The sequence below is a fragment of the Pseudophryne corroboree genome, chromosome 1, assembly GCF_028390025.1.
Source record: "Pseudophryne corroboree isolate aPseCor3 chromosome 1, aPseCor3.hap2, whole genome shotgun sequence".
Lineage (NCBI taxonomy): Eukaryota > Metazoa > Chordata > Amphibia > Anura > Myobatrachidae > Pseudophryne > Pseudophryne corroboree.
This window is the reverse complement of record NC_086444.1, coordinates 279,847,215-279,873,417: the sequence shown is the minus strand read 5'-3', so window position 1 is coordinate 279,873,417 and position 26,203 is coordinate 279,847,215. Positions and strand designations below refer to the sequence as shown.

Below are 26,203 nucleotides of genomic sequence, written 5' to 3'. Positions count from 1 at the left end.
ACGGCGGTCGCCCATGTAAACAGACAGGGCGGCACGAGAAGCAGGATGGCGATGGCAGAAGCCACAAGGATTCTCAGATGGGCAGAGAATCATGTGTTAGCACTGACGGCAGTGTTCATTCCGGGAGTGGACAACTGGGAAGCAGACTTCCTCAGCAGGCACGACCTCCACCCGGGAGAATGGGGACTTCATCCAGAAGTCTTCCAAATGCTGGTCAACCGGTGGGAAAAACCACAGGTAGACATGATGGCGTCCCGCCTCAACAAGAAGTTGAAAAGATATTGCGCCCGGTCAAGAGACCCTCAGGCGATAGCGGTGGACGCTCTAGTGACACCATGGGTGTACCAGTCGGTTTATGTGTTTCCTCCTCTACCTCTCATACCCAAGGTACTGAGAATAATAAGAAGGCGAGGAGTGAAAACCATACTCGTGGTTCCGGATTGGCCAAGAAGAGCTTGGTACCCGGAACTTCAAGAGATGCTTACAGAGGACCCTTGGCCTCTGCCGCTCAGACTAGACCTGCTGCAGCAGGGACCCTGTCTGTTCCAAGACTTACCGCGGCTGCGTTTGACGGCATGGCGGTTGAACACCGGATCCTGAAGGAAAAGGGTATTCCGGAGGAAGTCATCCCTACCCTGATCAAAGCCAGGAAGGATGTCTCCGCAAGACATTATCACCGCATTTGGCGAAAATATGTTGTTTGGTGTGAGGCCATGAAGGCCCCGACGGAGGAATTTCAACTGGGTCGATTCCTGCACTTCCTGCAAGCAGGGGTGACGTTGGGCCTCAAATTGGGGTCCATAAAGGTCCAGATTTCGGCTCTGTCGATTTTCTTCCAAAAAGAACTGGCTTCACTGCCCGAAGTTCAGACTTTTGTCAAAGGAGTACTGCATATTCAGCCTCCTTTTGTTCCCCCAGTGGCACCTTGGGATCTCAGTGTGGTTTTGGCATTCCTGAAATCACATTGGTTCGAACCACTTAAGACTGTGGAATTAAAATATCTCACGTGGAAAGGGCAGAATTGAGGACTCGTCCTCAGTTTCTCCCAAAGGTGGTCTCAGCTTTTCACTTGAACCAACCTATTGTGGTGCCTGCGGCTACTAGGGACTTGGAGGATTCCAAGTTGCTGGACGTAGTCAGGGCCCTAAAAATTTATATTTCCAGGACGGCTGGAGTCAGAAAGACTGACTCGCTGTTTATCCTGTATGCACCCACCAAGCTGGGTGCTCCTGCTTCTAAGCAGTCTATTGCGCGCTGGATTTGTAGCACTATTCAGCTGGCGCATTCTGCGGTAGGCTTACCGCAGCCTAAATCTGTAAAAGCCCATTCCACACGGAAGGTGGGCTCATCTTGGGCGGCTGCCCGAGGGGTCTCGGCTTTACAACTTTGCCGAGCAGCTACTTGGTCGGGGGCAAACACGTTTGCAAAATTCTACAAATTTGATACCCTGGCTGAGGAGGACCTGGAATTCTCTCTTTCGGTGCTGCAGAGTCATCCGCACTCTCCCGCCCGTTTGGGAGCTTTGGTATAATCCCCATGGTCCTTACGGAGTCCCCAGCATCCACTAGGACGTCAGAGAAAATAAGAATTTACTCACCGGTAATTCTATTTCTCGTAGTCCGTAGTGGATGCTGGGCGCCCATCTCAAGTGCTGATTGTCTGCAATACCTGTACATAGTTATTGTTACAAAAATCGGGTTTTGTTGTGAGCCATCTCTTCAGAGGCTCCATTTTGTTATCATACTGTTAACCGGGGTTCCTATCACGTGTTATATGGTGTGATTGGTGTGGCTGGTATGAGTCTTACCCGGGATTCAAAAATCCTTCCTTATTGTGTCAGCTCTTCCGGGCACAGTTCCTAACTGAGGCTTGGAGGAGGGTCATAGGGGGGAGGAGCCAGTGCACACCAGATAGTCCTAAATCTTTCTTTAGATGTGCCCAGTCTCCTGCGGAGCCGTCTATTCCCCATGGTCCTTACGGAGTCCCCAGCATCCACTACGGACTACGAGAAATAGAATTACCGGTGAGTAAATTCTTATTTTTTTATTGTAGGGTTTTTGTCTGCTTTTCCCTACTTCCCATTTTTGTTACTCTGTTATCAATGTCATTTGTCATAGAAGAGCCTTCATAGAATCAAATTGCATCCCAGGCAACAGCAATACTGTTAAAGCATGACACAGCTAATATTTATCTTTGATGGACAGTGATCATCGGAAATACTGGCCATCTATTCCCCTCGATCATCTGCTCACTCATTAAGCTGCTGCATGTTGGTATTTCTGTACTGTTTATTGAGGCAAACCTAGACAAGCAGAGTCCATGCTGTCCTCAAAATAACCTTATTATATTGATGTTCTATTGTAGCATAGTACCTTTCCATCTAATTACATTTGTATCATTGTGATTATTGCATACAGTACAGTTTGTGCAGAGCAAATGTATTATTTTAAGAGCTAAACATCTGTACTGCATGGTTGTAACACTTTTTTTTGTTTTGAAACTATGTTTTACATTGGGTGCTGTGCCGCTGGAAATGACATTTTGCATTCCATTAAAAAAAAAGGATGAAACCTAGGGTTTTATTCCTGAAGAGTTGGGCTATAAAACCTGACACTTCTGAGCTTGTTTATGCCCGATTTTTAAAAGGGCAGTGCTTTTACTAGCAACGGTATTATTATTATTAATAATAACAGTTTCTTATATAGCGCAGCATATTCCGTTGCGCTTTACAATTAGAACTACAGTAATATAACAAAACTGGGTAAAAGCAGACAGACATAGAGGTAGGAAGGCCTTGCTCGCAAGCTTACAATGGTATGTAAAATGTTGTTACTTAATAAATAAAGATACATAATTCAGTGTTCCCATATCATAATTTAAATCTTTATTATATAGCTCCATGTGAGCTATTGTAGTCTGTTACCATTTAGGTCTTTAAAAATACCTTTTTGTGAAATGCCCCAAATAATTGTCTTGAGTAGAATGCTTTTAAACTCCAGATGGATGATAACCATCAAAAGTGACCCCAAATCTGGTTTTAGAGTATGTAGTCTTCACTTAAATTTTCTGCCTATTATTACTCGGTCAGCATGAACAAGTAGTGACTTCTTATCGTGTGTCCCTCGTTCATTGTTCTCCATATTTGGAAGTATTGTCTGCTTTTGAATAGCAGTATAATATCATAATGAACTATCTAAATGAACTCTCTGCTTATGAACAGAAATATAATGTCATAGTGAACTCTCTAAGGGCTAGGCTGTATAGACAATTAAGAAAATGAAGAGGGAAAATACAAAAGGTTCCTATTCCACTAAAACATATTTAGAATTACTAAAATAGTTGCTAAATAATGGTAAAATAATAAGTTGCAAAAAGTTATCATGGTTGATTTACACTCATGAAAACCGTGAAAGTTGGCTGCGCTATGGTTAAATGTATTTTGCACCGCTGCCAGGTGCAGCGCTGCAAATTTCGCTTTCTTAAATATGTTTTCTTGAATAGGTAAACTGTGATGGACTTTCCAGAACCTTGCCAACATTCAGTGATCAGGGGGAATACAATTGGGCGCTAGGTTTAGTGAGGTAAAAAACCTTGCCTACCTCGCGCCCTGTTTTGGATTAACGCAGGTATGCGCGTTCCCAATACCCGTGGTATCCAATTTGGTAAAAATGGTTGCAGGGTTTTCAGCTGTAGAAACCATGCGGCGTGTGAAAAAAATACCACTGGTGAGAGAGCTGCTGGGAGTCCCAGAGGCTGCTGAGAGGCTCTGGTGGATGCTAGTAGATGCAAGGACTGCTGGGAGATGTAGTTCTCCTGGTAGTTGGCTTCGGGGGGGCGCGGGGAGATTACACTGCGGGGAGGGGGAGGGGTTATACACACCAGGGGACACTCACATACATGCACACACACATAACACACTCATGCACACTTATATACACTCACACACACTTGCAAACGCTCACACACACTCCACACATTTCACATACTCACTGCTGCTCCAGAGGACCGGCTCCCAACGCTGGATGAAGAAGACTCTGCTTCAAAAGGTGAGTAATTACTGACTAATTAAGCTCATTGAAAACTTCCAATTGCTTAATTAGTCCTCAGGGGAGGTGCCGCCGGGTCCCAGTGATTTCTTCTAAAAATATAAATTTTAGGAAAAATCTGACTTGATCTGGAAGTGCAGGAAAAAAGATGCAGTGATTGCAATAGAAAGCACCACCTCCAATTTTCTGGGTTCTAATTGAATACCAAAACCCCCGTGTGCAATTGGATCCCCCCCTAAATAAAAGAAAAGAAGACTAGAAAATACTGATAAAACTGATTCAGAGTTTGTCCAACATCTCATGAACAACTCTGCTGTCTGCTCCATTCTAAAGAAAAAAATGTGACCTGCCATTTTTTTTAAGCTTGTTTCGTATCTAAACCCACACTTGTTGCAAATTGTCATTTACTTTAGTATAAATGTGTTAAGGTATGGTTCTGTGTCTAAAATTCGTCTTCTTTTGCTTTCTTTAAGCTTCCACCATGTGGTTCCTCTGTGTACCTAAGGCACAGAAAAAAGTACACAAGCAACTTTAATAAAGAGTTCAACCACACCAGGTAAATACTGTAGTTGTGAAATGTTTCCCAACAGAACTACTGACACATCATTCAGCAATAACTCAGTGTAATGTAATATCAGTTACACAATGTTTTAGTTGTTTGGATCTATAGTATATAACACAGCAGCTGAAATACTGATCACAGTATAATAAGTGTAGCCACTTAATAAGTGTACCCATTATTTGCATTATCCAATAGTTAAGTACCCTGGCATACTTTGTAGTGAGTTCCCTATTTTTATACAAAGCAAAGATACACAAAAAAACAGTGCTTTTAGGAATGTGTTTTTTGTTTTGTTTTTTTAACATAAATCACAGTGGTAACAATTATATTTCCCTTACTGTATGTTGATATTTACCTTACAGTATGTATTTGTTTTTAGCCTGCCATTAACGGTTTATGATTCTGTACTACCATGACAACCAAAGTCACATAGCACATAACATAATGAATAGAAAGGCTTTGGAATACTACTGAGCTCTATCTGCTTGTGGGCATCCTTCTTCTGCCCACGTTGTCTGTTTCCGTCAGACATTTATGTTCGCCAACTAGAGAGATTTTGAAAAGGATATAATGATATATAGGAGAATTGGTGAGAAAACAGTGACATCAGATGTATGCTTAAAAGGGGGAAATCGCAAGGGGCTTGCTGCACTGGCCCATCCGCCGCCCCCCCCCCCCCACCACCACCACCACCCCCCCCCACTGGGATTCTGCTGCCAGGATCCTGGCGTCGGTATGCTGAACGGTGGTCTCCTGACCACCGGTCGCGCATACCACACCCCTTAAAAGGTACTCAATTTGGTTTATTAAAGAAAGAAAAGAAAAGAAAAATTGTCTGTGTCTTTGCCATTGCTAATTTTGGGTGTACTATATAATAAATTTGGGAATTTTAAGCTAATAACATGTTTCATACTTCGCATATTGAATGTAAATTGCTAAGACAAAGAAAACTGTCTACTATTTGCTTACGTACAGAATTATTAACCATTCAACTAGCTTTGGTAAGGTGTAGAAAGTGTTTTCAATGAAAATTTGGTTATGAAAGGGTTTTGTTGATTGAACTGTACCATATAATGTTGCTTATGGGCAACCTCTTCAAAATGTGGTTTTATCTTTTGTTTTGATTGTCTACAATGTATCTTTTGTTATATTTTTATGTGTCAAAAATGTAAATCATTATCATATTGGGTTACCAAAAACAATTATAATGGCTGTTTTGCAAAAGCAAAGTGTTGAAATGTAGTCTTGGAAGTTGAACACCCAATAAGGGCAAATAACATGAAATATAATCCCAAGATTGCCCCTAACCAAAAACATATATACAGATGTGTCTTCTTACATCCTTGCTGCAGTCATGCTAAACAGCCCTTGAAATCGTGCCATGCCATGGTGGGACTCGGTAGCGCAGAGTGTCATGCGAAAATGCCTCTTAGACGCAAAGTAATGTAATAGGATGCACCATCATCTTCTGCAGATTAAAATGATATGCAGCATGCCTATATTCTGTGTGTAATTGCGGCTATATCTGCATCCAAATTGACACGTTACAGTGATTTCCACAGTAGCATATCATTTGTATGCAAATACAGTCGCAGTCACCCAGAGAATATAAACATGCTGCATATCATTTAATCAACAGAAACTGTTTGTGCGTCTTATTACATTACTTTGCATCTAAGACGCATTTTCGCTGAAAAAATGCCAAAAAAGATGCTTGGCAATACCAAGTCACATGGCACTCACACGTTATATGTAATGTGACTTGTAGTGCATGGAGCATAGATGTAATCAGGGCGGTTTCTAGCCAATTTGGCTCCCAGTGAAAGATTTCAAAATGCGACCCCCCCCATTGACATTAAAAAAAAATATATGCCCCCCCCCATAGATAGAAAAAGCAAGCGCGCGCCTAAGGCGCACGCGCTCCCGGCAAGGGTGGGTGGCCTCATTAAAATGGGCGTGGCCTCATCTGATCTCATCATCACGGCCACCACAGGAAAAAAAAAGTCTCCATTTTACACATTGCGGCAGGCACGTGTCCCCATTTTACACATTGCGGCAGGCACGTGTTCCCATTTTACACATTGCGGCAGGCACGTGTCCCCATTTTACACATTGCGGCAGGCACGTGTCCCCATTTTACACAGTATTGCAGGCAAGTGTCCCCATTTTACACAGTATGGCAGGCAAGAGTCCCCATTTTACACAGTACGGCAGGCACGTGTCCCCATTTTACACAGTACGGCAGGCAAGTGTCCCCATTTTACACAGTACGGCAGGCAAGAGTCCCCATTTTACACATTACAGCAGGCACGTATCCCCATTTTATACAGTACGGCAGGCAAGAGTCCCCATTTTACACATTACAGCAGGCAAGAGTCCCCATTTTACACATTACGGCAGGCAAGAGTCCCCATTTTACACAGTACGGCAGGCAAGAGTCCCCATTTTACACAGTACGGCAGGCAAGTGTCCCCATTTTACACAGTACGGCAGGCAAGAGTCCCCATTTTACACAGTACGGCAGGCAAGAGTCCCCATTTTACACAGTATGCAGGCAAGAGTCCCCATTTTACACATTGCGGCAGGCAGGTGTCCCCATTTTACACAGTACGGCAGGCAAGAGTCCCCATTTTACACAGTACGGCAGGCAATAGTCCCCATTTTACACAGTATTGCAGGCAAGTGTCCCCATTTTTACACAGTATTGCAGGCAAGTGTCCCCATTTTACACAGTATTGCAGGCAAATGTCCCCATTTTACACAGTAGTGCAGGCAAGTGTCCCCATTTTACACAGTAGTGCAGTCAAGTGTCCCCATTTTACACAGTACGGCAGGCAAGTGTCAAGTGGGGGGGAGAGAGAGAGAATACTTACATACAGTATGAAGAGGCTCTTCCCGCTCTTCGGCCCGCGCCGGCTGCCGCCTCCTTCCAGCTGGCTCCCCCTCCTCTTGTCATCGGTACTCCTGTTCGGGGGCGTAGTTTCGCGGAATGACGCAACTGCGTCGTGATGTCACTACGCAATCGCGTCATTGCTCGAGACTCTCCACCCCCCCCCCCGAACAGGAGTACTCGGGAGGGGGGAGGAGGGGGAAAAGGTCCTGCAAAGTGCCGCGGCGGGCACCCCGTGCAACGGCTCGCCCGCCGCTAGAAACGGCACTGGATGTAATAGGACACATCTGTACAGCTGTGTTTGTATAGCTGATATCACAAACAAACTCTCTGAATGTGCATTATTTATTGTATTAAATGGCGAAACTGATCACTTTTTTATGTCAGGTTTCTAGGTTTCTGTGATGCAGATGTGTCCTCATACATCTTGCATCAATATGCCATGTAGCGGGAGATGCCTTGCGTGAGTGAGCTGACAGGTCCCGTGCAACTCTCATTAGTGCCGGGGCCTTTTTTTGCTGAAAATGCATCTTATTTACATTGCTATGTGAATAGGAAGCACAATCAGACTCTGTTGATTAAAATTATATGCAGCATGCCTATATTGTGCGTGCGTCCGCGATTGTATCTGCATACGAAATGGTACGCTGCAGAATTTTCCTAGAAAACACTGTAACATAGCATTTTGTATACAGATACAGCCCCAGTCGCACACAGAATATAGGCATGCTGCATATCATTTTCTCTAACGTCCTAAGTGGATGCTGGGACTCCGTAAGGACCATGGGGAATAGCGGCTCCGCAGGAGACTGGGCACAAAAGTAAAAGCTTGAACTAGCTGGTGTGCACTGGCTCCTCCCCCTATGACCCTCCTCCAAGCCTCAGTTAGATTCTTGTGCCCGAACGAGAAGGGTGCATGCTAGGTGGCTCTCCTGAGCTGCTTAGAGTAAAAGTTTATTTTAGGTTTTTTATTTTCAGTGAGTCCTGCTGGCAACAGGCTCACTGCATCGTGGGACTAAGGGGAGAAGAAGCGAACTCACCTGCGTGCAGAGTGGATTGGGCTTCTTAGGCTACTGGACATTAGCTCCAGAGGGACGATCACAGGTTCAGCCTGGATGGGTCCCGGAGCCGCGCCGCCGGCCCCCTTACAGAGCCAGAAGAACGAAGAGGTCCGGTGAAATCGGCGGCAGAAGACGTTCCTGTCTTCAACTAAGGTAGCGCACAGCACTGCAGCTGTGCGCCATTGCTCTCAGCACACTTCACACTCCGGTCACTGAGGGTGCAGGGCGCTGGGGGGGAGCGCCCTGAGACGCAATAAAAACTGAAATACCTTTGGATGGCAAAAGAAATACATCACATATAGCTCCTGGGCTATATGGATGTATTTAACCCCTGCCAGTTTTCCAGAAAAAAGCGGGAGATAAGGCCGTCGTGAAGGGGCGGAGCCTATCTCCTCAGCACACAAGCGCCATTTTCCCTCACAGTTCCGCTGGAAGGACGGCTCCCTGACTCTCCCCTGCAGTCCCTACAGAATCAGGGTAAAAACGAGAGAGGGGGGGCACTATTGGCAGCTAAATTATAAACAGCAGCTATAAAAGGGAGTAACACTTATATAAGGTTATCCCTATATATATATATATAGCGCTCTGGTGTGTGCTGGCAAACTCTCCCTCTGTCTCCCCAAAGGGCTAGTGGGGTCCTGTCCTCTATCAGAGCATTCCCTGTGTGTGTGCTGGGTGTCGGTACGATTGTGTCGACATGTATGAGGAGGAAAATGATGTGGAAGCAGAGCAATTGCCTGTGTTAGTGATGTCACCCCCTAGGGAGTCGACACCTGACTGGATGGTTGTATTTAAAGAACTACGTGACAATGTCAGCACTTTACAAAAAACTGTTGACGACATGAGACAGCCGACAAATCAATTAGTGCCTGTCCAGGCGTCTCAGACACCGTCAGGGGCGATAAAACGCCCGTTACCTCAGTGGGTCGACACAGAACCAGACACAGATACTGAGTCCAGTGTCGACGGTGAGGAGACAAACGTAATGTCCAGTAGGGCCACACGTTACATGATCACGGCAATGAAGGAGGCATTGAACATTTCTGACACTACAAGTACCACAAAGAAAGGTATTATGTGGGGAGTAAAAAAAAAACTACCAGTAGCTTTTCCTGAGTCAGATGAATTAAATGAGGTGTGTGATAAAGCGTGGGTTTCCCCCGATAAAAAAGTGCTAATTTCTAATAAATTATTGGCACTATACCCTTTCCCGCCAGAGGTTAGGGCGCGTTGGGAAACACCCCCTAGAGTAGATAAAGCGCTCACACGTTTATCTAAACAAGTAGCGTTACCGTCTCCTGATACGGCCGCCCTCAAAGATAGAAGGATGCATTACTATATATGCGTGATGCACAGAGGGATATTTGCACCCTGGCATCAAGAGTGAGTGCTATGTCCATTTCTGCCAGAAGAGCGTTATGGACGCGACAGTGGTCAGGGGATGCGGATTCCAAACGACATATGGAAGTATTGCCGTATAAAGGGGAGGAGTTATTTGGGGCCGGTCTATCGGACCTGGTGGCCACGGCAACGGCCGGAAAGTCCACCTTTTTACCCCAGGTCACCTCTCAGCAGAAAAAGACACCGTCTTTTCAAACTCAGTCCTTTCGTTCCCATAAGTACAAGCGGGCAAAATGCCATTCATTTCTGCCCCGGGGCAGAGGAAGAGGAAAAAGACTGCACCAGGCAGCCTCTTCCCAGGAGCAGAAGCCCTCCTCTGCTTCTGCCAAGTCTTCAGCATGACGCTGGGGCTTTACAAGCGGACTCGGACACGGTGGGGGCCCGTCTCAAAAATTTCAACGCGCAGTGGGCTCACTCGCAAGTGGACCCCTGGATTCTGCAGGTAGTATCACAGGGGTACAAACTGGAATTCGAGACATCTCCCCCTCGCCGGTTCCTGAAGTCTGCTCTACCAAAGTCTCCCTCCGACAGGGAGGCAGTTTTGGAAGCCATTCACAAGCTGTATTCCCAGCAGGTGATAATCAAGGTACCTCTCCTACAACAGGGAAAGGGGTATTATTCCACGCTGTTTGTGGTACCGAAGCCGGACGGCTCGGTGAGACCAATTTTAAATCTAAAATCCTTGAACACTTACATAAAGAGGTTCAAATTCAAGATGGAGTCACTCAAAGCAGTGATAGCAAACCTGGAAGAAGGGGACTATATGGTGTCTCTGGACATCAAAGATGCTTATCTCCACGTCCCAATCTACCCTTCTCACCAAGGGTACCTCAGGTTTGTAGTACAAAACTGTCATTATCAGTTTCAGACGCTGCCGTTTGGGTTGTCCACGGCACCTCGGGTCTTTACCAAGGTAATGGCCGAAATGATTATTCTTCTTCGAAGAAAAGGCGTTTTAATTATCCCTTACTTGGACGATCTCCTGATAAGGGCAAGGTCCAGGGAACAGTTAGAAGTCGGAGTAGCACTATCTCAGTTAGTGTTACGTCAGCACGGGTGGATTCTAAATATTCCAAAATCGCAGCTGATTCCAACAACACGTCTCCTGTTCCTAGGAATGATTCTGGACACAGTCCAGAAAAAGGTGTTTCTCCCAGAGGAGAAGGCCAGGGAGTTATCCGAGCTAGTCAGGAATCTCCTAAAACCAGGCCAGGTGTCAGTGCATCAGTGCACGAGGGTCCTGGGAAAAATGGTGGCTTCTTACGAAGCGATTCCATACGGAAGATTCCATGCAAGAACGTTTCAGTGGGATCTTCTGGACAAATGGTCCGGATCGCATCTTCAGATGCATCAGCGGATAACCCTGTCGCCAAGGACAAGGGTGTCTCTTCTGTGGTGGCTGCAGAGTGCTCATCTACTAGAGGGCCGCAGATTCGGCATTCAGGATTGGATCCTGGTGACCATGGATGCCAGCCTGAGAGGCTGGGGAGCAGTCACACAGGGACGAAATTTCCAGGGCTTGTGGTCAAGCATGGAAACATCTCTTCATATAAACATTCTGGAACTAAGGGCCATTTACAATGCCCTAAGTCAAGCAAAACCCCTGCTTCAAGGTCAGGCGGTATTGATCCAATCGGACAACATCACGTCAGTCGCCCACGTAAACAGACAGGGCGGCACGAGAAGCGGGAGGGCGATGGCAGAAGCTGCAAGGATTCTTCGCTGGGCGGAGAATCATGTGATAGCACTGTCAGCAGTGTTCATTCCGGGAGTGGACAACTGGGAAGCGGACTTCCTCAGCAGACACGACCTTCACCCGGGGGAGTGGGGACTTCATCCAGAAGTCTTCCAAGAGATGGTAAACCGTTGGGAAAAACCAAAGGTGAACATGATGGCGTCCCGTCTCAACAAAAAACTAGACAGATATTGCGCCAGGTCAAGGGACCCTCAGGCAATAGCGGTGGACGCTCTGGTAACACCATGGGTGTACCAGTCAGTGTATGTGTTCCCTCCTCTGCCTCTCATACCAAAAGTACTGAGAATCATAAAAAGGAGAGGAGTAAGAACTATACTCGTGGTTCCGGATTGGCCAAGAAGGACTTGGTACCCGGAACTTCAAGAGATGCTCACGGAGGAACCGTGGCCTCTACCTCTAAGAAAGGACCTGCTCCAGCAGGGGCCTTGTCTGTTCCAAGACTTATTGCGGCTGCGTTTGACGGCATGGCGGTTGAACGCCGGATCCTGAAGGAAAAAGGCATTCCAGAAGAAGTCATCCCTACCCTGATAAAGGCCAGGAAGGATGTAACCGCAAAACATTATCACCGCATTTGGCGAAAATATGTTGCGTGGTGTGAGGCCAAAGAGGCCCCTACAGAGGAATTTCAACTGGGTCGCTTCCTACATTTCCTGCAAACAGGACTGTCTATGGGCCTAAAATTAGAGTCCATTAAGGTTCAAATTTCGGCCCTGTCGATTTTCTTCCAAAAAGAACTGGCTTCAGTGCCTGAAGTCCAGACGTTTGTCAAAGGGGTACTGCATATACAGCCTCCTTTTGTGCCCCCGGTGGCACCTTGGGATCTCAATATGGTTTTGGGGTTCCTAAAATCACATTGGTTTGAACCACTCACCACTGTGGAATTAAAATATCTCACATGGAAGGTGGTAATGGCTGTTAGCCCTGGCTTCAGCCAGGCGTGTCTCAGAATTGGCGGCTTTATCTTATAAAAGCCCTTACCTGATTTTTCACACGGATAGGGCAGAATTGAGGACTCGTCCTCAATTTCTCCCAAAGGTGGTTTCAGCGTTTCACGTGAACCAGCCTATTGTGGTGCCTGCAGCTACTAGGGACTTGGAGGACTCCAAGTTACTGGACGTAGTCAGGGCCCTGAAAATATATATTTCCAGGACGGCTGGAGTCAGGAAATTTGACTCGCTGTTTATCCTGTATGCACCCAACAAGCTGGGTGCTCCTGCTTCTAAGCAGACGATTGCTCGTTGGATTTGTAGTACAATTCAGCTTGCACATTCTGTGGCAGGCCTGCCACAGCCAAAATCTGTAAAAGCCCATTCCACAAGGAAGGTGGGCTCATCTTGGGCGGCTGCCCGAGGGGTCTCGGCTTTACAACTTTGCCGAGCAGCTACTTGGTCAGGGGCAAACACGTTTGCTAAATTCTACAAATTTGATACCCTGGCTGAGGAGGACCTGGAGTTCTCTCATTCGGTGCTGCAGAGTCATCCGCACTCTCCCGCCCGTTTGGGAGCTTTGGTATAATCCCCATGGTCCTTACGGAGTCCCAGCATCCACTTAGGACGTTAGAGAAAATAAGAATTTACTTACCGATAATTCTATTTCTCATAGTCCGTAGTGGATGCTGGGCTCCCATCCCAAGTGCGGATTGTCTGCAATACTTGTATATAGTTATTGTTACAAAATTCGGGTTATTATTGTTGTGAGCCATCTTTTCAGAGGCTCCTTCGTTTATCATACTGTTAACTGGGTTCAGATCACAGGTTGTACGGTGTGATTGGTGTGGCTGGTATGAGTCTTACCCGGGATTCAAGATCCTTCCTTATTATGTACGCTCGTCCGGGCACAGTATCCTAACTGAGGCTTGGAGGAGGGTCATAGGGGGAGGAGCCAGTGCACACCAGCTAGTTCAAGCTTTTACTTTTGTGCCCAGTCTCCTGCGGAGCCGCTATTCCCCATGGTCCTTACGGAGTCCCAGCATCCACTACGGACTATGAGAAATAGAATTATCGGTAAGTAAATTCTTATTTTAATTATCAAAATCTGCTTGTGCGTCCCATTCGCATGCCATGGCGTGAGTAGAAGGACTGTTTAACGTGCAGGGAGGCTCGATGTAAGTGGACACATCTGTATGTTCAATATAAGCTGCATCCCACTGCTTGTTTTACACATTATATACATTAGCAGATCTTGCCACGGGCAAGCAGGATTTTTGCCTGGGGCGCCACTGTCCCGAGGGTGCCGCCGCTGTGGCAAGATCTGCTGCTGGTGCCGTGCCGTTCGCGATAATAACGTCATCGCACACCGCACGGCATTGTGTAAGCGGCTGTAGACACTAGAGGTCATAATTGACCTCTGGTGTCTGTGCGGTGCTATGGGAGAGACGTCATGATGTCTCTCCCATTGATCCGAATAGCGGCGCCGGCGGCCGTAGATGGAGGACAGCGGCGGTCGGGAAGCAGCAGCGGGGATGGTGAGTATTTTTTTCGGGGGGTAATCAGCGCTACAAGGGGCACAGTACTGGGGGCACAGCTACAGGGGGTACAGCTACTGAGGGCACAGCTACAGGGGGCACAGTACTGGGGGCACAACTACTGAGGGCACAGTACTGGGGGCACAGTACTGGGAGCACAACTACTGAGGGCACAGTACAGGGGGCACAGCTAAAGGGGGTATAAATGTGACCACCCCCCTTCCCCATGAAGCCATGCCACTATTTTTTGCTGCACGCCTACACTGCGCTCTAACCCTGTTTTGCCTGTCAGGGGGAGGGGATGAGGGGGGGGGGGGGGGGGGGGGGAAAGAAAACTTTTGCCCTGGGCGCCACAAGGTCTAGAACCGTCCCTGATTATACACCTTGTGTATATACAGCATTGATTCCTGTCATTAACAATCATGAAAAAACTGTGACAATTATTAAAATGTGTTTTTTCTTCTAAATAGATACAAAACCATCATCACTCACATTTCACTTGAATAAATTTAGTCCTAGTAAGAGGACCATATGCATATAATGAATAATATCCATGTAATATTTGACTAGTTTTCTATGCAGGTTACCAGAAATTGGAGGTATTATAATACACTCAGTACTTGTATACTTGTACTAAGATGGGATCCGCTCAGAATACCGGCAATCTGCATCCTGGCAGTCTGAATGCTGATGTCGGAATCTCGACACTGTTCGGAATGCCGACGTCGACACCCCAACATGGATCGAAATGCCGGCGCGGTTATCCAAAACGCTGGAATTCCCAATCGATCTGTGCTGGGACTCCTTCGGGTGGGGGGTTGGGGGGAAGGTTAGGGTTAGGCTGCGGGAAGCGAGGGTTAGGGTCAGGGGTGTAGGGTTATTATTATTCATATTATCATTTATTTCTCTGACGTCCTAGTGGATGCTGGGAACTCCGTAAGGACCATGGGGAATAGCGGGCTCCGAAGGAGGCTGGGCACTCTAGAAAGATTTATGACTACCTGGTGTGCACTGGCTCCTCCCACTATGACCCTTCTCCAAGCCTCAGTTAGATTTTGTGCCCGGCCGAGGTTAGATGCACACTAGGGGCTCTCCTGAGCCCTTAGAAAGAAAGTATAGATTTAGGTTTTTTATTTTCAGTGAGACCTGCTGGCAACAGGCTCACTGCAGCGAGGGACTAAGGGGAGAAGAAGCGAACTCGCCTGCTTGCAGCCGGATTGGGCTTCTTAGGCTACTGGACACCATTAGCTCCAGAGGGATCGACCGCAGGCCCAGCCCTTGGTGTTCGGTCCCGGAGCCGCGCCGCCGTCCCCCTTACAGAGCCAGAAGCAAGAAGAGGTCCAGAAAATCGGCGGCAGAAGACATCAGTCTTCACCAAGGTAGCGCACAGCACTGCAGCTGTGCGCCATTGCTCCTCACACACACTTCACACTCCGGTCACTGAGGGTGCAGGGCGCTGGGGGGGGGGCGCCCTGAGAAGCAATTATAACACCTTGGCTGGCAAAAATACCACAATATATAGCCCCAGAGGCTATATATGTGGAAAATACCCCTGCCAGAATCCAGAAAAAAGCGGGAGAATAGGCCGCGGAAAAGGGGCGGAGCTATCTCCTGCAGCACACTGGCGCCATTTCTCCTTCACAGATCCGCTGGAAGGAAGCTCCCTGGCTCTCCCCTGCAGTCTACACTACAGAAAAGGGTAAAAAAAGAGAGGGGGGGCACTAAATTTAGGCGCTGTATAAATTATATAGAAAAAGCAGCTATAGGGGACATAACTCAGTTAGTCCCTGCATTATATAGCGCTCTGGTGTGTGCTGGCATACTCTCACTCTGTCCCCCCAAAGGGCTTTTGTGGGTCCTGTCCTCTGTTGGAGCATTCCTTGTGTGTGTGCGGTGTGTCGGTACGGCTGTGTCGACATGTTTGATGAGGATAATGATGTGGAGATGGAGCAGATGCCTTTAGAAGGGATGTCACCCCCTGTGGGACAGACACCTGAGTGGTTGAGCTTATGGAAAGAAATGAGTGCACGTATAGACTCCTTACATAAGAAATTTGACGACATGCCAAATGTGGGACAGCCGACTTCTCAGCTCGTGCCTGTCCAGGCGTCGCACAGGTCATCAGGGGCTCTAAAACGCCCGCTACCTCAGATCGCAGACCCAGATGTCGACACTGATACTGACACCAGTGTCGACGACGATGAGTCTAACCTGATGCCCACTAAGGCCATTCACTGCATGATTGAGGCAATGAAAGAGGTGTTACACATTTCTGATATAAATACAGGTACCACAAAAAAGGGTATTATGTTTGGGGAGAAAAAACTACCCGTAGTTTTTCCCCCATCAGATGAATTAAATGAAGTGTGTGAAGAAGCGTGGGCTTTCCCTGATAAAAAATTGGTAATTCCTAAGAAGGTACTAATGGCGTTCCCTTTCCCGCCAGAGGATAGGTCACGTTGGGAAACACCTCCTAGGGTGGATAAAGCGCTCACACGTTTGTCTAAAAAGGTGGCACTACCGTCTCCGGATACGGCCGCCCTCAAGGAACCTGCTGATAGAAAGCAGGAGGCGATCCTGAAGTCTGTATATACACACTCAGGCATTATACTTAGGCCAGCTATTGCGTCAGCTTGGATGTGCAGTGCTGCCGCTGCGTGGTCAGATAAACTGTCAGAAAATATTGACACATTAGACAGAGACACGATCCTGTTAACCATAGACCATATAAAAGACTCAGTCTTATATATGAGAGATGCACAGAGGGAAATCTGCCGACTGGCATCTAAAGTTAGTGCATTGTCCATTTCTGCTAGGAGAGGCTTATGGACTCGCCAGTGGACAGGAGATGCAGATTCTAAAAGGCACATGGAAGTGTTGCCATATAAGGGTGAGGAATTATTTGGGGATGGTCTCTCGGACCTAGTTTCCACAGCAACGTCTGGGAAGTCAGCATTTTTACCCCATGTCCCCTCACAGCCTAAGAAGGCGCCGTTTTATCAGGTTCAGTCCTTTCGTACCCAGAAAAACAGGCGTGGAAAAGGCGGGTCTTTTCTATCCAGAGGCAGAGGTAGGGGAAAAAGGCTGCAACAAACAGCAGGTTCCCAGGAGCAAAAGTCCTCCCCCACTTCTTCTGCCAAGTCCGCCGCATGACGGTGGGGCTCCACAGGCGGAGCCTGGTACGGTGGGGGGCCGCCTCAAGAATTTCAGCGATCAGTGGGCTCGCTCACAGGTGGATCCCTGGATCCTTCAAATAGTATCTCAGGGGTACAAACTGGAATTCGAGGCGTCTCCACCCCACCGGTTCCTAAAATCTGCCTTGCCGATTGCTCCCTTAGACAGGGAAGCGGTGCTAGCGGCAATTCACAAGCTGTATTCCCAGCAGGTGATAATCAAGGTACCCCTACTTCAACAAGGCCGGGGTTACTATTCCACACTATTTGTGGTACCGAAACCGGACGGTTCGGTGAGACCCATTTTAAATTTGAAATCCTTGAACACATACATAAAAAAATTCAAGTTCAAGATGGAATCGCTCAGGGCGGTTATTGCGAGCCTGGAAGAGGGGGATTACATGGTATCCCTGGACATCAAGGATGCTTACTTGCATGTCCCCATTTACCATCCTCACCAGGAGTACCTCAGATTTGTGGTACAGGATTGCCATTACCAATTCCAGACGCTGCCGTTTGGACTGTCCACGGCACCGAGGGTATTTACCAAGGTTATGGCGGAAATGATGATACTCCTTCGAAAAAAGGGAGTTTTAATTATCCCGTACTTGGACGATCTCCTAATAAAAGCGAGGTCCAAGGAACAGTTGTTGGTGGGAGTAGCACTATCTCAGGAGGTGCTGCACCAGCACGGCTGGATTCTGAATATCCCAAAGTCACAGCTGGTTCCGACGACACGGCTACTGTTCCTGGGTATGATTCTGGATACAGTCCAGAAAAAAGTGTTTCTCCCGGAGGAGAAAGCCAGGGAGTTGTCATCTCTAGTCAGAGACCTCCTGAAATCAGTGCATCGCTGCACGCGGGTCCTGGGAAAGATGGTGGCTTCTTACGAAGCAATTCCCTTCGGCAGGTTCCATGCCAGAATCTTTCAGTGGGACCTGTTGGACCAGTGGTCCGGATCGCATCTTCAGATGCATCGCTTAATAACCCTGTCTCCAAGAACCAGGGTGTCTCTACTGTGGTGGCTGCAGAGTGCCCATCTTCTAGAGGGCCGCAGGTTCGGCATACAGGACTGGGTCCTGGTGACCACGGATGCCAGCCTTCGAGGCTGGGGGGCAGTCACACAGGGAAGAAACTTCCAAGGACTATGGTCGAGTCAGGAGACTTCCCTTCACATAAATATTCTGGAACTAAGGGCCATCTACAATGCCCTAAGTCAAGCAAAATCCCTGCTCCTACACCAGCCGGTGCTGATCCAGTCAGACAACATCACGGCAGTCGCCCATGTAAATCGACAGGGCGGCACAAGAAGCAGGATGGCGATGGCAGAAGCCACAAGAATCCTCCGATGGGCGGAGAATCATGTACTAGCACTGTCAGCAGTGTTCATTCCGGGAGTGGACAACTGGGAAGCAGACTTCCTCAGCAGACACGACCTCCACCCGGGAGAGTGGGGACTTCATCCAGAAGTCTTCCAGATGCTGGTAAACCGTTGGGAAAAACCACAGGTGGACATGATGGCGTCCCGCCTCAACAAAAAGTTAAAAAGATATTGCGCCAGGTCAAGGGACCCTCAGGCGGTAGCTGTGGACGCTCTAGTGACACCGTGGGTGTACCAGTCGGTTTATGTGTTCCCTCCTCTGCCTCTCATACCAAAGGTATTGAGAATAATACGAAAGCGAGGAGTAAACACAATTCTCGTGGTTCCGGATTGGCCAAGACGAGCGTGGTACCCGGAACTTCAAGAGATGCTCTCAGAGGACCCGTGGCCTCTACCGCTCAGACAGGACCTGCTACAGCAGGGGCCCTGTCTGTTCCAAGACTTACCGCGGCTGCGTTTGACGGCATGGCGGTTGAACACCGGATCCTAAAGGAAAAGGGTATTCCGGAAGAAGTCATTCCTACGCTTATTAAGGCCAGGAAAGATGTTACGGCAAAGCATTATCACCGCATATGGTGGAAATATGTTGCATGGTGCGAGGCCAAAAAGGCCCCAACAGAGGAATTTCAACTAGGTCGATTTCTGCATTTCCTGCAAGCAGGAGTGAATATGGGCCTAAAACTAGGCTCCATTAAAGTACAGATCTCGACTCTGTCGATTTTCTTTCAAAAAGAACTAGCTTCAGTACCTGAAGTTCAGACATTTGTGAAAGGAGTGCTGCATATTCAGCCCCCGTTTGTGCCTCCTGTGGCACCTTGGGATCTCAACGTGGTGTTGAGTTTCTTAAAATCACATTGGTTTGAGCCACTAAAAACCGTGGATCTGAAATATCTCATGTGGAAAGTGGTCATGTTATTGGCCTTGGCTTCAGCCAGGCGAGTGTCAGAATTGGCGGCTTTATCTTGTAAAAGCCCTTATCTGATTTTCCATATGGATAAGGCAGAATTGAGGACTCGTCCCCAATTTCTCCCTAAGGTGGTGTCAGCGTTTCACCTGAACCAGCCTATTGTGGTGCCTGCGGCTACTAGGGATTTGGAGGACTCCAAGTTGCTAGACGTTGTCAGGGCCCTGAAAATATATGTTTCCAGGATGGCTGGAGTCAGAAAATCTGACTCGCTGTTTATCCTGTATGCACCCAACAAGCTGGGTGCTCCTGCTTCTAAGCAGTCTATTGCTCGCTGGATTTGTAGTACAATTCAGCTTGCACATTCTGTGGCAGGACTGCCACAGCCAAAATCTGTAAATGCCCATTCCACAAGGAAGGTGGGCTCATCTTGGGCGGCTGCCCGAGGGGTCTCGGCTTTACAACTTTGCCGAGCAGCTACTTGGTCAGGGGCAAACACGTTTGCAAAATTCTACAAATTTGATACCCTGGCTGAGGAGGACCTGGAGTTCTCTCATTCGGTGCTGCAGAGTCATCCGCACTCTCCCGCCCGTTTGGGAGCTTTGGTATAATCCCCATGGTCCTTACGGAGTTCCCAGCATCCACTAGGACGTCAGAGAAAATAAGAATTTACTCACCGGTAATTCTATTTCTCGTAGTCCGTAGTGGATGCTGGGCGCCCATCCCAAGTGCGGATTGTCTGCAATACTTGTAAATAGTTATTGTTAACTAAAGGGTTATTGTTGAGCCATCTGTTGAGAGGCTCAGTTGTTTTCATACTGTCAAACTGGATATAGTATCACGAGTTGTACGGTGTGATTGGTGTGGCTGGTAAGAGTCTTACCCGGGATTCTAAATCCTTCCTTATTATGTCAGCTCGTCCGGGCACAGTGTCCTAACTGAGGCTTGGAGGAGGGTCATAGTGGGAGGAGCCAGTGCACACCAGGTAGTCATAAATCTTTCTAGAGTGCCCAGCCTCCTTCGGAGCCCGCTATTCCCCATGGTCCTTACGGAGTTCCCAGCATCCACTACGGACTACGAGAAATAGAATTACCGGTGAGTAAATTCTTATTTTATATGGCGCCACATGGGATCCGCAGCACCCAATTAAAGAGTAAGCAAATAAGGAAAACGTGAAGACAGTGACTTACAGTTCAATACAATATATGACAAGTACAGGGTATATAAACATAGCTGCGTCAGTATACAGCACTTAACAGGATGGCAGAAAACCGAAGCATTTGGTGCCATCAAAGGGAGTATTGAAAAGAAGATAGGTTAAGTAAGAGACGTTAAAGCACATTAGGGAAGAGGACCCTGCTCGTGAGAGCTTACACTCTAAAGGGTTAACATACTTACCTGACCCCTGTTGGAATTCTCTGATTCGGGATTCCGGTGTCGGTCATATGTCCGCTGTCATCCCATCCACCAGGATATCGTATGTATCACCCTAAGATATCTTGTTGCTTATCACATGTACGCTTTTCATGTGCTCTTTAGATCATACACTACAATCCTCTGCCTCTTAAATAACATAAAACCCTTGCATAATAATAATCTAGACAATACTTAAGTCTTACAGACAGTGAATACGGTATATGCATGACTAAAAACATTCCAGAGGATATCTTCTAATTCACCATCTTGTGTGCTTGTTTTATATTTCTGCGGTGTTCTCTGTGTGTCATCTTTCTTATACTTATGCTAATATCCCTGGTACTGCTCCTGTATGCTCCCTCTACAGTGCTTCCCTAGGTTCTGATTGCCTAGTCTAGTCGATTTTCTTACCCTATTGCTTTTTGGATCTATCCAAGAATTTACTTTTCTCTTACATCTATTTGTTCCTGCATTTTCCTTTCCTGATTATTGCCTTTCCTATGTATGTTTGCCTTGATCTACTTTTCCATGTTCCTTCTTTGTGTGTCTCTTCATTTCCTGCTTCCCTTGCTTTCCATGTTCCCTGTGTTTTACCTTGCCTGCACCTTCAGTGTTTCCTTCCTTGTTTCTTCATTATTTGTTTCTTCCTTGCTCATTGTGAGCGTTCCTTTATCTCATACCCTGGTGATAGTATGGGAAGAGGGAGGCGGGTGGCTTGAGAAGGAGAGGCACTGGCTCCGTCTCATTGGCTAAAGTAAGTGGATCACCAACTTGTTTGTGTACATTTGTGCACGTGGACATACTGGCATTGCATGTCACAGGTGATGCCACTGCACAGGCCTCTGCCACCTGTAATACATCAAGTAGTTGCTCACACCCACAGTATCCTGTGCAGGTGCCGACACCCATGAAGCACTTCACAGGCACTGCCTATATCAACCGTGTGCCACTGCCAATGGGTGTACATGAATATCCTAGAGGATTCTCATTTGATCTTTAGTGAGAAATCCCCCCCCCCCCCCCATGATTATGTTACTATGGGGGACATAATATGGTGAGTGCATCTACTTGTTCACAGTCCTTTTAAACCATAGGATGGCCAAACCATATAATTCCTGGTGTCTGCAAGCTACATTTGCTAAAACAGGTGTATTTTTCAATACTTCTTGTTTTATAAAAGAATGATATTTGATGAAGTTGTTCCTAATTGGGTCCATTCTCCTTAAAGGTATGTGTACACACGATGAGATCCTTGCTATACCCGATTTTGACTATGCGATTTCCATTGAACTCCCCCAGAGCCCAGATAGTACAGATTTTGACTATCTGTGCTTGAGATTTTGTCTCTGTATGATTTTGACTAAGTGACAATTTTGACTATACTAGATAGTACACTAGATAGTCAAGATTGACTTGCCTGCACAGTCTATCTAGCCTTACGATACTGACCCCGCGGGAGTGCGCATCGGGATCGAATCTGAATCGCAAGCAGCCTAACACCTTGAGATATGCACTAACTTTCCTTAAGATTTTGATTATATAGTCAAAATCTTACAGATTTATCTCACTGTATGTACACACCTTAAGGACAGAGAATCACAATGTAAACAAAGAGGCCTGGAGAAAAGGCATCTCCAAAATAATAAAATAATTCCTCCGAATAATTATCTCCAAAATAATAATATATTAAAATCAAGAGGAGCATTATATGCATGAGATGCAGTTTGTTCAGGGAGTTACTCTTTTTTTTTTTTTAAATACTCCCACTCCTGCAAATCACAATAAATTTTAACAAAGGATAGAAAGAACTTAGTTTAGTTATGGTCAGCATGTGATGCAAGGGTCAGCACATTCACAAAGATTTTCAATTATCTGTGCGTTCTGTACCTCTACAGCTGTAAATATTTATTAAAGTTTGCATTTAGCTCAAAGCGCTAGTAACAATTATGTGCAAGCGTAACAATTGTCTGTAAGTTGAATTAACCTCTTTACGCTCCTTAATCCTAAAACATAAACATATTGTCATTTGTTCCATTTTTATGGTCCTTACAGTAAATTATGCAGAACGGCAGCAGAGGGGTCAAGCAATAGCACTTAACGACCTGTAACATGGCTGATTTATCCTTGCAATCAGAGGCAGATTTAGACCTTATGGGGCCCTAAGCAAGGCACCGATTTGGGGCCCCCCTTCCTCAACCCCCCCAGTCAGTGTATGCCAACAATTGCCCCAAATCCCCCCCCCCCCCAGTGGCCGCTTGCACAGACATTTCCACCCAAGACCAGGAGATAAATTGAACAGATAATGCCCCCTGTAGTTATGCCGCTTATCCACATACTCTTCCCTGTAGTTATGCTGTTTATCCACATAATGCCCCCTGTAGTTATGATGGTTATATACATAATGCCCCCTGTAGTTATCCTGCTTATCCACATACTGACCACTGCAGTTACGCTGCTTAACCACATAATGCGCCCTGTAGTTATGCTAATTATCCACATAATGCCCCCTGTAGTAATGCCACTTATCCACATAATGCCCCCTGTAGTTATGATGGTTATACACATAATGCCCCATGTAGTTATGCTGCTTAACCACATACTGACCCCTGCAGTTATGCTGCTTATCCACATAATGCACCCTGTAGTTATGCCGCTTATCCACATAATGCCCCCTGTAGTTATGCCACTTGCCCCCTGTTATGCCGCTTGCCCACTGTAGTTATGATGGTTATCCACATAATGCCCTCTATAGTTATGATGGTTATCCACATAATGCCCCCGGTAGTTTTGGTGGTCATCCACATAATGCCCCCTGTAGTTATGATGGTTATCCACATAATGCCCCCTGTAGTTATGATGGTTATACACATAATTCCCACTATAGTTGTGCCCCTTACCCATGCTGGAGGCTCCAAGGACCAGGAAGCGGGCAGGAGGTGCCGGGACTGAGAGTGGGCAGGATACGCTGCTACTGGGAAAGAAGTTCCGGGACTGTGAGCGGGCAGGAGGTATGACATAGTCTGAGAGTCCGGCACCGCACTACACATGACTGTTAGTTTACACTCAAAATAAACTACAGCTCTCAACAGCCATTGCTGCCAGGAGCTCCCGGCAGCAAGGGCTGTCGGGAGCTGTAGTTTATTTTGAGTGTGAAAGAGCAGTCAGTATAGTGTGGTGCCAGACTGTCCGGCACCAGTAACAGTGCTGCCCTCTCTTAGATTACGCCCTATTGGCAGGCCCCTGGGACCCGCCGGGCCCTAATCGACCGCTTTGGTCGCATAGCGGTAAATCCGCCTCTGCTTGCAATAGCAATCTATGATGATGTGCACCAGAAATTCTCTCTCTATCCTGGGTTTAGGTTGTGAATACAGGGCCGCCGAGATGGTGAGGAGCGTGTACTAATTACCCGAGCTCAGCTTGTTAGAGGAACCTGGGTCTGCCACCCTCCCCTGCCCCCACTCTTACCTGTCTGCAGCAACCTCTCTTCCCAGCCAGAAACGGATTTACCACAAGGCAACCAAAGCTGCTGCTTAGGGAGCTGTGGGTCCCAGGGGGCCCTGCAGATCCAAATGGGACCGCCGACAAGGCTGTATAAAGGGCATTTCCGGCGGACCGTGTGCTCTGGCAAAATTGTCCGAAAGCAGGGTTGGCTGAATACTCCTGGAAGGCTGTCTCAGTGACTGGACAGCTGTTGGATGGCAGCTCCAGCACACGCCTGTGTCACCAGTCTTGCAGTATTGTGCGTGTGACCCATCATGACATATGTATATGATGTCAGAAGTGCAGAGAGAGGAGCCGGGATGTGCTCAGAGAAAAACAGTGTGCTTTATTACAGTATTTTTAATGTTTAGAATAACATCCCACTTACTGCAAATTCCAGTCAGGTGGGAGGAGGGGGGGGGGGGGGGGGTTGTGTAGAGGTCGGGGGTAGTTAGACAGTGTCATTTTAACATTTTAAGTACAGTGTATAACATCCGCCTGTTACAATCATCATGGCTGGTGGGAGGCACACACTGACAGGTGATATATCAGTATGCTAGTGTGCTCTACTTTAAGCACTACTGTATACATGAGACGCCTGCTACAATCAGTTGGGCACTGATATATAATCAGTACAGACACACTGACTGAGGGGTTTAATCATGGGTATTATAAGGGATGGGGGACCTGCTAGGCTGCCACAATCAGTAAGCGGGGGGGGAGGGGGGGGGAGAGGCACTCATATATAATGCAGTCAACCCTACTGGGATTGGGTGTAACAATATATATAAGGTATATATTCATTATACATATATCAATGGCTCTCCTTCCCTCCTCCTCACTGATTGTAGCAGGCACTACAATCAGCAAGGTGGGGGGGGGGGATTGATATATAATCAATACAGTCATTGACTGAGTGGTGTAATAATGGGGTATGGAGACCTGCTACATTTAGTGAGCGGAGCACTGATCTAAAATGCAGTAACTGAGCGGTGCAGTAATGGAAATTAGAGGTGTGGGGACATGGTGCAATCATTGAATGGGGAAAGTAATATACTGTAATAGACTATAAGGAGGAAAAACAACAAATAATGTAAGGGGCATAAATCAGGAATATAGTGTTATGGATTGTTTGAGGGAGGGGGTCCTAAATCGGTATCTTGCTTAGGGCCCCATGAGGTCTTAATCCACCTCTGACCTCATCCCAGCACATTCTGCTGTGTTTTGTGCTGCAGCAGTGACATGCAGTGAGGTAAATGGCTGAGGAGGCACTAGCTAGTATCAGATCCAGATTAAATAAGGCTTTTGTAGCCCATACACTTGTGAGATATCAGGTACAATCTTTTGATTTCGACCGCATCCGTGAGATAACTCGAAGGATTGTATGCACATTTTAAGTACCATGCAACGCGATGCACGGACACGCCGGTCGAATGTTGCGTCGCAAGATGTTAAATGCTGCACTTAATATTTATCTCATCGCACTCCGATTGCATGTGTCCGATTGCATGCGCGATGGGCATATGCCAGAAGTAGCCACAGGCCGCTCCCACTCGGCGGTGACGTGATCGCATGGTAATCACTTTGGCACCTGAACTGCTGGTGCGATAACTTGCGATGTCGCAGGGCATCACACAAGTGTATGTGCACCATTACACTTCTCATTTGA

General features: G+C 47.0%; 1 protein-coding gene across 3 annotated transcripts in view; it reads left to right on the top strand.

Annotated features, from left to right (window-relative positions):
* Window positions 1-26,203, top strand: part of CCDC60 (coiled-coil domain containing 60) — a 638,346-nt gene that overhangs the window by 242,472 nt on the left and 369,671 nt on the right. For all 3 annotated transcript variants that reach the window (XM_063964309.1, XM_063964308.1, XM_063964307.1), the window contains exon 3: window positions 4,520-4,602. In XM_063964309.1, the coding sequence (XP_063820379.1) occupies window positions 4,520-4,602 (83 nt within the window). The remainder of the gene's footprint in view (window positions 1-4,519; window positions 4,603-26,203) is intronic.